Source organism: Coregonus clupeaformis, chromosome 28 (genome assembly GCF_020615455.1).
Source record: "Coregonus clupeaformis isolate EN_2021a chromosome 28, ASM2061545v1, whole genome shotgun sequence".
NCBI classification, from domain to species: Eukaryota; Metazoa; Chordata; class Actinopteri; order Salmoniformes; family Salmonidae; genus Coregonus; species Coregonus clupeaformis.
In genome coordinates, this window is record NC_059219.1 from 3,789,822 (window position 1) to 3,797,125 (window position 7,304).

General features: G+C 39.9%; 1 protein-coding gene across 2 annotated transcripts; it reads left to right on the top strand.

The window, feature by feature from the left end:
• Positions 1-1,775: 1,775 nt before the first annotated feature.
• LOC121543630 (NOP protein chaperone 1) lies at positions 1,776-6,232 on the top strand. Of its 2 annotated transcripts, none has more exons than XM_041853652.1 (4): positions 1,776-1,923; positions 2,241-2,324; positions 2,567-2,700; positions 5,236-6,232. In XM_041853652.1, the coding sequence occupies exons 1-4, from the start codon at positions 1,824-1,826 to the stop codon at positions 5,422-5,424; spliced, it is 507 nt and encodes a 168-aa protein (XP_041709586.1). In that variant the 5' UTR covers positions 1,776-1,823; the 3' UTR covers positions 5,425-6,232. The 2 variants fall into 2 exon arrangements, with proteins under 2 accessions (XP_041709586.1, XP_045064427.1); XM_045208492.1 differs by having other exon boundaries at positions 1,783-2,004.
• The last annotated feature ends 1,072 nt before the right edge of the window (positions 6,233-7,304 follow it).

Genomic DNA, 7,304 nt, shown 5'->3' on the forward strand with positions numbered 1-7,304 from the left:
ATACAATTCCCCCCTTCCCCCTCTCAGCCTCCAGTATCTATGCTGCAATAGTCTATGTGCCAGGGGGCTAGGGTCAGTCTGTTATATCTGGTGTAATTATCCTGTCTTATCTTGTGTCCTGTGTGAATTTAAGTATGCTCCCTGTAATTCTCTCTCTCCCTCCCTCCCTTCCCGGAGGACCTGAGCCCTAGGACCATACCTCAGGACTACCTGGCCTGATGACTCCTGGCTGCCCACAGTCCACCTGGTCGTGCTGCTGCTCCAGTTTCAATTGTTCTGCCTGTGGCTATGGAACCCTGGCCTGTTCACTGGACGTGTTACCTTTCCTGGACCTGCTGTTTTTGACTCTCCCTTTCTCTCTTTCTCTCTACCGCACCTGCTGTCTCGACCTCTGAATGCTCGGCTATAAAAAGCCAACTGATATTTACTCCTGAGGTGTTAACCTGTTGCACCCTCTATAACCACTGTGATTATTAATTGACCCTGCTGGTCATCTATGGACGTTTGAACATCTTGAAGAACAATCTGGCCTTAATGGCCATTTACTCTTATAATCTCAACCCGGCACAGCCAGAAGAGGACTGGCCACCCCTCAGAGCCTGGTTCCTCTCTAGGTTTCTTCCTAGGCTCCTGCCTTTCTAGGGAGTTTTTCCTAGCCACTGTGCTTCTACATCTGCATTGCTTGCTGTTTGGGGTTTTAGGCTGGGTTTCTGTATAAGCACTTTGTTACATCTGCTGATGTAAAAAGGACTTTATAAATACATTTTATTTGATTTGTTTGCCTTTTATGTTATTTACAACATCATAAAGCTTTCTTTGCAAAAATTGCACCCCTCATTCCCGATGCTGTACAAAATATCATAGGTTTAATAAAATATGTCAGTTCCGTCAATAATAATATTCAATGTAGCACATTATAATAAGCGTCTTCATGATATAGATCATTACAGACAGTAGTGACCAATCATTTGGAGTCTAATATAATAAAAAATTAACAACAAAAAAAGAGTTGACAAATTGTTAAATTATAGCTACATCATTTAATTGTACCATCAATGTCATGATCTTGACCATGAAATTAGAACAGGAACAGAGAGTTTTTTAACTAAACAATCTTTATTTTAATTTTTTTTAATAGTTTTTTTTATTGAAAATAAATATTCAAGTCAGTCAAGAACACATAAAAAAACCACCGTACATAAAAATCTTAAATAATCTTAATAAAATACAAAGATGACAGACCACGTTACTTAATACATCAAATATTGCGTTATAATATTATTCTAAAGTACAGATACCTTTTCTGTTACCATGTAATTTGAGGGAATGTAATAGTTTTTTTGTCAAATTAATGTCAAAAGTCGATTTTTTTGTGTGCATTTTAGCTAACCGTAACCCAAATCCAAACCCATGAATAGCCGAGCCGACAAGGTGAAAAATATGTAGCTGTGCCCTTGAGCAAGGCACTTAACCCTAATTTGCTCCAGGGGCACCATACTACTATGTCTGACCCTGTGTAAAAACAACACATTTCACTGCACCTATCCCGTGTATGTGACAATAAAACGTGTTTTTTTTTATCCTCGTATTCCTGCTACGTTAATTATCCTAACCTGCTACGAAAGTTCTCCTAACGTGCTACGAAAACTCAAATCGGACAAAAGCTGTATCCCTTGAAATCTCTGGGTCTTCGTTGAAAATGTATATCATTTATGAAGATTTGGCTTTGTCATGGACTTTTATTTTGAAACGTTGTCGGCGTTCATAACACCGGAAGTAGATTCTCACGTTGCCGAAACAAGCAAAAAACAGCGCCAGCACACATGTTGAAGAAAAATCATCATACAACGACGAAAATGGAATTAAATTTGAACATCAAGAAAACAAGCTCACAAGACTTGCTCGCGTGTGGCAACGGAGGAGGTTTGATCCTTTTTCCGAAACTGCTTTTATCAACTGATTTGACTGAGGAGTTGTTTAGCCTGTTAGCTATCCTAGCTAACGGTACATGCACAAACTCTTAACATAAAAAAAAATATATATATATATCTTAACAACATTGTGTTCAAGTGGAGGCTGCTGAGGGGAGGACGGCTCATAATAATGTATGGAATTGAAAAACCATGTGTTTGATACCATTCTGGCCATTATTATGAGCCGACCTCCCCTCAGCAGCCTCCACTGTTGTGTTCATACTATCAGTGTGGTCAGATGTAACATTTCGGTGTCCTTGTACATAGGTCTTCATGACAAGCTTCTCCTCAAGTCGAAGGGGCCCAAGTCTGGCAGTTCTTTGCAGACCGAGAGGGTCCCAAGAAGTAGTGGTGAGTTAAAAACATTTCCAGCATTTGTTTGTAGATTAGCCACATCTCCGCCAGGGTGCGCTGTTATTATGTTTCTGGTCGTTACCCTGACAGAAACAGAATAATAACAGCGCACCATGGCAGAGATGTGGCTATTTGTAGATCTTGCCCATCATAATGTGTGCATTGCTTGCTAAATATGTTAAGTAGATTGCTACGTGTGTAGTTACAGTTGTATGTATGTGTGTTATGTTGTGTTTCAGTTCTGGACAGACTGCAGAACTTCCTGCCTCAGATGGCGCAGGCCAATGAGAAGCTCAAGTTGCAGATGGAGCAGGCACCTGAGGGCCATTATGACATAGAGAGGGTGGAGGAGGCTGGAAAGGTCATAGAGATGGTGAGTTGTCTTTTAAAAGCGTCTGCTAAATGGCATATTATTATTATAGCCAGGGGAAGTGTGATGTCAGAACACCACGAGCAGGCCTATCATATTGTGTAGCCTGAACAGCCGCTAGTGGTCGCTGTTTATCTGTCTTTTGACGGTCCCTCTCCAAAAGACAGGTAAACAGCGACCACTAGCTGCTGTTCAGGCTACATATTGTGGAACAGCTGAGCAGAGAAAGGGCCCTTCTAGTTTTCATCAGCTCAATTAAACTGAGACTTGGCGATATGACCTTGCCACAAGCAGCAGGATGAACCGCCGATACTGCAGATGAGTGTGCAACAAGACAATGTGCTTGTGTACAGCTGGGTTTTTTGTAATTCTGCTGCAACATGATAGCTCTCAGGGCAACAACCGTAGTGAAGTTTAGCCTCGTGCTTCGCACTCTTAGTTTTTGCGGAAGTCTGCCAGATTCTGCTGTTTACTTTGCACATCGCTGACTATATCCTTAAACTGCAGGTGAGACATTGGGCACGTTCGAGCTGAATACTTTTGTGAAGTCGGGGACCATCGTTGGTCACCGCCTTTCAAAGTGTGTTGCATTATCGGGATAAAAATTGTCCGACTTGCACCTACATGTCGACTGCATGAAATTTACAAAAATCATATGATCATGTTTTGACTACAAGTTTCTGCAGTTGCTCTTCACCAACTTCATCCTGCAGCCATTGCCTGCATTGTGGGAGGCTCTATTGTCAACCAATCATTAGGTTGTTTTTGTTTGACCCACGTGAACGTGACCAGACGTGATTGAAACAGGAACCAACTTTGCTGTAATTCATGTATACAGTGGATATGTACAAATACAGTGGGGGGAAAAAAGTATTTAGTCAGCCACCAATTGTGCAAGTTCTCCCACTTAAAAAGATGAGAGGCCTGTAATTTTCATCATAGGTACACGTCAACTATGACAGACAAAATGAGAAAAGAAAATCCAGAAAATCACATTGTAGGATTTGTAATGAATTTATTTGCAAATTATGGTGGAAAATAAGTATTTGGTCAATAACAAAAGTTTCTCAATACTTTGTTATATACTGCCACTCCAGGACCTTGAAATGATTCTTACGAAGCCACTCCTTCGTTGCCCGGGCGGTGTGTTTGGGATCATTGTCATGCTGAAAGACCCAGCTAAGTTTCATCTTCAATGCCCTTGCTGATGGAAGGAGGTTTTCACTCAAAATCTCACGATACATGGCCCCATTCATTCTTTCCTTTACACGGATCAGTCGTCCTGGTCCCTTTGCAGAAAAACAGCCCCAAAGCATGATGTTTCCACCCCCATGCTTCACAGTAGGTATGGTGTTCTTTGGATGCAACTCAGCATTCTTTGTCCTCCAAACACGACGAGTTGAGTTTTTTACCAAAAAGTTCTATTTTGGTTTCATCTGACCATATGACATTCTCCCAATCCTCTTCTGGATCATCCAAATGCACTCTAGCAAACTTCAGACGGGCCTGGACATGTACTGGCTTAAGCAGGGGGGACACGTCTGGCACTGCAGGATTTGAGTCCCTGGCGGCGTAGTGTGTTACTGATGGTAAGCTTTGTTACTTTGGTCCCAGCTCTCTGCAGGTCATTCACTAGGTCCCCCCGTGTGGTTCTGGGATTTTTGCTCACCGTTCTTGTGATCATTTTGACCCCACGGGGTGAGATCTTGCGTGGAGCCCCAGATCGAGGGAGATTATCAGTGGTCTTGTATGTCTTCCATTTCCTAATAATTGCTCCCACAGTTGATTTCTTCATACCAAGCTGCTTACCTATTGCAGATTCAGTCTTCCCAGCCTGGTGCAAGTCTACAATTTTGTATCTGGTGTCCTTTGACAGCTCTTTGGTCTTGGCCATAGTGGAGTTTGGAGTGTGACTGTTTGAGGTTGTGGACAGGTGTCTTTTATACTGATAACAAGTTCAAACGGGTGCCATTAATACAGGTAACGAGTGGAGGACAGAGGAGCCTCTTAAAGAAGAAGTTACAGGTCTGTGAGAGCTAGAAATCTTGCTTGTTTGTAGGTGACCAAATACTTATTTTCCACCATAATTTGCAAATAAAATCATTAAAAATCCTACAATGTGATTTTCTGGAATTTTTTTTCTCATTTTATCTGTCATAGTTGACGTGTACCTATGATGAAAATTACAGGCCTCTCATCTTTTTAAGTGGGAGAACTTGCACAGTTGGTGGCTGACTAAATACTTTTTTCCCCCACTGTAAATGTGATATTTGAGTCTCTCTCACCAATTGATTGTACAATGTGCGCATATATTTTCAGTGTGTGATATGGGGGTTGGAGACATGTTTATTTTGACATAGTAAAGAAAAACGTATATAAACAATGGGAACACTGCCATGTTGCACTGAGTCTTGCTGTTGGAAAACCACATCAGTGTCCGACTTTCGGCTTACCACTCAAATGAGCCCATTATGTTGATTGAATAAAAATTGTGTTATGTCGTTGATGATTACATTGATTCCCTTGTCTCTCTATCAGGATGTGTCGCTTGTGGAGCTCAGTAGTTCAGACAGCGACTCGGACAGAGAGTATTCACAGGACAATGACTCCAACTCAGACTCTGAAGAGGAGAGCGAGCTCACAGAGGAGAACCTCAAACTGCCTGGCAACAGCCAGAGGAAGAAAAATAAGGTTAATATCCAAGTCCTGGAGAAACAAGAGGATTAGGCCGTTATAGGCCTCTAAAGAGACTACTGGGACAGTTGCAGTGTAGAATATTGGCATGCGTTGGTAATACTAATCAACTGACATGGGATCAGTTCTCCTTCTCCAAGCCCTTTTCATAACCATTATGAGTGAAATAATAAAAACTGACCGTGAGTCAGTGAGGACATGGTCCTGGAGGGCTAATGGATTCACAGTGGTTCAGTGGATGGAGACCTGCTGCAGTGAGGGATAAAGGGGACAATGGTGTCTACATAGAGGGGTGTCTGTACTATAAGGGCCAAATATCATGTCAACAAGTGTTTCAGTGCTATTTGAGCCATAATGAGATGGGAACAAAGCTTTGAGTGCCTTCTCAAGCATGTGCAGTAAGAATGTGCCTTATATAATTTCCTGTTTATCTGATGACCCTAGGATACTTGTAAGGTTAAAGTTCATAGTGGCTTGATGGTTGATTGATGGAAGAGAAAGAAGACATTTAGGCTATCTGTATTCAATCCATTTTCAATAGATCATATTGTTTGTACATTTTTAAATATGATTTATTATCACTAGCATAGATAATCAAGGCTACATTTTAAGTATTTAAGCAGAAAACTGTTTGACTGAAGTTCTCACCTGTAATCTTCAATACCAAATGCTTTATTATATATGTCTCCTTTGTTTTATGAATATGCCTAGTCCCAGAATTATGCTATGGTTAGTCACAGGCTTTGTGAGCTGTTAAGTTTTTCCCAGATTTATTTTTTCCTGAAACAAAAAGTACCAAAACCATGTACTGTATTTCATAATAAAAGTGTATGAAATCCAAGATTGTTGTGTGGTTGTGAATGACATAGCATACACCAAAATGCTCATGTTTAAAAGGAAAAATCGAAGTATAGACCCTGACATTGGATGAATATGAAAGAAATCAAATTCAAAAGAAGGAACAGAGTTTATTCACCATTGTACAACATTTATGTTTGAAGACAAACAATACTGTATGTATTGGGGCTGATTTTTGCACAAGGTTTGGGGGAGAATAGTCTAATCTCCATAGAGACCAGATTTCCCTGTAGTTTTCAAAATGCTCATTGACAATGGTGCATACAATGAAAATATGATATTCTTCTTGAACGTATACTTTATTAGTATTAGCCATTGTATTCATATAAACACTAGTCTTTCAAAGGTAGTGTATTTAATATCTTATTTAAATTAATATATTATATTTACTAAACTTAAAGGGGCAATCTGCAGTTTCTACATCTATTTCTGGACTTATAAATTAATAATATGTACCCATTGATTCTTGAAGAATATACCTTAACTGCTTCATGAGCTTAGTTCAACTGTCTAACCACATAACCCCAAATATAAGCTTTTTTTCCTCAAATTTCTGTAAACAAAGTAAACTATATAGCCTCAACATGGTTAAAACTATAATGTTGATGTCATGGATGGTCAGTCCTTGCATCCTTAGCTCTATCTATACATTTGAGAGTAGTTACATTTCTCCAGCCCCATCCCTCAGTTTTTTTACCAAAACAGGGGCAGGTAGTGCGCTTTGTTATTGTTTCAACTGCTGATTGCCCCTTTAAAAATGTAAATCAGGTTGGTGTGCTTTAAAAAAGCATTATCTAGCGTTGTAACCTACAGTGCTCCTTTACTGACAGGAATACGTCAAATATATATCAAATTATTTCGTTTTTTTATTTTGTTATGAAATATTTACAAATAACACCAATTTAACTAAGGGAGTTGTGGATATCTTCAGCACAAGTGTGGCACCTTACATTGCTGAGCAGAAATGACATACAAATCTGAACTTGCATGCTTGAGCTAAAATGAAATGTTGCATAAAATGTGTGACTGTAAATAAAAGGGGTCAGATATAAGAT

Coding starts and splice junctions, on each gene's coding strand:
- LOC121543630 (XM_045208492.1), top strand. CDS start 1,824: ATGTTGAAGAAAAATCATCATACAACGACGAAAATGGAATTAAATTTG. Junction 2,005..2,240: donor GTTAGCTATCCTAGCTAACG/GTACATGCACAA, acceptor CCTTGTACATAG/GTCTTCATGACAAGCTTCTC. Junction 2,325..2,566: donor GAGGGTCCCAAGAAGTAGTG/GTGAGTTAAAAA, acceptor GTTGTGTTTCAG/TTCTGGACAGACTGCAGAAC.